This window comes from Gopherus evgoodei, unplaced genomic scaffold, assembly GCF_007399415.2.
Source record: "Gopherus evgoodei ecotype Sinaloan lineage unplaced genomic scaffold, rGopEvg1_v1.p scaffold_98_arrow_ctg1, whole genome shotgun sequence".
Classification (NCBI taxonomy): domain Eukaryota; kingdom Metazoa; phylum Chordata; order Testudines; family Testudinidae; genus Gopherus; species Gopherus evgoodei.
In genome coordinates, this window is record NW_022060119.1 from 192,191 (window position 1) to 195,057 (window position 2,867).

The following is a 2,867-nucleotide window of genomic DNA, read 5'->3' on the forward strand; positions in this document are numbered from 1 at the left end:
TGCCCCTTGGACATTCTCACCTGCACTGTGTTTACCTAGCTGTATGACCTTGTATTAAAATACATTGTTTGAATGGCCCCCGCTTACCAAGCTAGGGCCAGATCATTCTTTATGGCTGCCCTCTCCTCATTGACCACTCCACCAATCTTTGCATCATCTGCAAACTTTAGCAGCAGTGATTCTACAGTAACTTCGATACTGGATACATCTATTGGCTGACATTCAGCCCCCACCCTTCCTGCACCATCCCATCCCACTCTGATCGTGTCAGTTCTGAAGTGGCTTTGTTGCAGGCCCTCTGCACAGTATCTCTTTGAACTGAGGTGCAGTGTGTGTCAAGCCCCTTCCCTGCAGATTGACCACCACAGCACATATAGAAATTGGTATTTATTGAATCAATCACCAGGAATTTACAACCCAAGAAGCAATCCACCTGGCTGAGCTCGTGCCCTGCCCTCTGGGGGTCCTCGACTCCTCCTAGCCCCAGGGTGGGTTTAAGGGGAAGAGCTTCATTAAAGAGAGAAAGGGCATATGCCCAGCCACATGGCTTATACCAACCCTCCCAGCCTTTATACCAGCTGCTCAGTCTGAACAAAAGCTGGGGGAGCCTGAGAGCTTGTCAAAATATTCCAATAAATAATTCCAGATAGAAATTACCTGCTGCTCTGCATTATCTGCATTTATCCTTAATAAATAACTAATTTATTTCATCTGCAGGAATCAATTAGCCATGTTAACCCCCTGAATCAGTTTGTGGAGGAGGCTGCATCGCGTGACACTCAGCTCAGGCAGTCTGGAAGGGCCTCGCCTCAGCCACCCTGACATTGGGAAGGGGAGCCGTTTGATCATGGTGCTTCTCTGAGTTGGGGAGAAAGATCAGCACCTGCTGCGCCGTGAGAAGAGCACAGATCTCATGGGAAGGATGGTATAGCGCACTCCTGCCGTAAGTGCAGAGGACTGGACTAGATGTCCTATGATTCTGTGATTCCCATTCCCAAAGCCAAGACACCCAGCCAGCCCTGCGTCTGCGGGCAGAGGCCTATAGTGTCCAAAGGAAGGAGGGTCTGCCATCTCACGAGGCCGCTTCAGGGCTGGTGGTTGAGTTGTTGTCCTGGGGGGAGGCCGTGGCGCCCCGGGGCGTCACTTCGATGATGCGCGGCTTGTCAATGATGCGCGCAGTCTGGTTCCCCTTCTCCACAATGCCGATGATCCAGGCCTGGTGCCCCTCCCCATATTTGGGAGACTTGATTTCAGCACAGAAGCGGGCAGCCTGTTCCCGGGGCAAGCAGATTAGCAGCCCCCCTGCAAAGAGGGACAGGGCTACTCAGTGCCCATTGGGGGTGGGGGGGAGGGGTGTCAATTCGCTCTCAAGCCTCACTGCCACGTCGACCGTCAGCAGCAGTCGTGAGGGGAGGGTTGCTACTGGCCCCCCAAACCTTCTGCCACGGGGACAATTTGAGCAGCTCAGAAAGGGATGAAAGCTCTCCTCTGCCCCACAGTCCGCTTGTAGGCAGATGCCACCAGAGTCCTGCTGCCCAGCCACTAGCTAGAGTCGGTGCATATGCAGTGGCTTGGGCTGACGTGGGGATGATTGTCTCCCTTTGCCCCGGGCAGGGACTGCAAGGCAGGATGACTAAGGCCCGACAGCCAGCCCAGGAGGGTGGAGTCGATAAATATTGGAACAAGAGGATATCAGATTCTGCTCTGCCAGGTTAACCCAGTGAGTCTCTCCCTCCTGTCGCACCAGGCCCCACCATTCTGGTCAACATCTGTCTCACACGAGGCCCCAGTGCCAATCCCATGTTGCCTTGCCCAGCTTCATCCGAGGGACATCAAGGTTCTGAGCCACAAACTGTCCCAGCTACCTCCCCTGAAATCCCCAGGGAACAGGCCAGGCCTGATGATGAGAGACAGCCATCCCCACCCGCCTGTGGGGAGGTGAATTAGGAGGCAACCTCTAATTCAGGTGACCCTGGCTCCCCATCCTACCTGATGTCTCTGGGGACGTCCCCTGCAGCAGCCCGAAACGATTCCCGCAGGCCTTGCTGATGGCAGCCATCTTGGCGATGATGGGCAAGTTGTGGATGACAAAAGAGACCTCACTGCGCTGCTGCTTGGCCAGGTTTTGTGCGTGGCCCAAGATCCCAAAGCCCGTGATGTCGGTGGCAGCGTGAGCGTTGAAAGTGTGCATCAAACTGGCAGCTGTGGCAGGGAGAGGAGAGGCACTTACGGGCCGGTCGGGGAGGAGCTAACTCCATGACAAAGGGGTGGATTCCAAAAGGGACTTTATGCACCTCTCACAGCCAGGGCTTCGTCTCTTTCTCTTTTGGGAGATTAATGTCAGGAGAGGAGGAGTGCTCCCCTGAAGGCTCCCTGCCAAGCACAGATCTTAGTTTAACCTGCTGCTTAGTTTAACCTCTGAGCTCACAAGCCAAGAGGCTGTGGCTGCTCCCTGACTACTAGCTCCAGACAGTGAGACAGGAAGCAGGTCCTATTGCCACAAGCCCAGTCAGGCTATTAATGGGAGCTGCAAAACAGAGCAGCCCATGCTCCTCGCCAACTACATGTCCAGATGCCTACCTGTCCTGTTCAGCATGGCCATACTGAACATGGCTTCCTGGTAGGCCAGCTCCACATCCTCTTTGGACACCACCAGCTTAATCTTATTCCACTTCTCGGGCTGGAAAAGAAAGAGGAGAGGATAAGAGGCACCCAGGCCTGCCTCCCTGCCACCCCCAGGGGCTCAGTCTCCTCCAAACAGTATGAAGGTCCCAAAACAAGGCCTGTTGCCCATCTTGTGGATATTCTATCGCCTGGGCCCCAGGATATTTGGGAGCTCTCCCATAGAAGCTCCTTAGTCTTGACTC

General features: G+C 54.5%; 1 protein-coding gene across 1 annotated transcript; it reads right to left on the minus strand.

The window, feature by feature from the left end:
- Nucleotides 1–372: 372 nt before the first annotated feature.
- LOC115644235 (selenide, water dikinase 1-like) lies at nt 373–2,742 on the minus strand (the record flags this gene model as incomplete). Its single annotated transcript, XM_030548335.1, has 3 exons — nt 373–1,302; nt 1,990–2,202; nt 2,581–2,742. Coding segments are annotated over 3 exons (605 nt in total), but the record flags the coding sequence as incomplete, so codon positions are not given.
- Nucleotides 2,743–2,867: the final 125 nt, after the last annotated feature.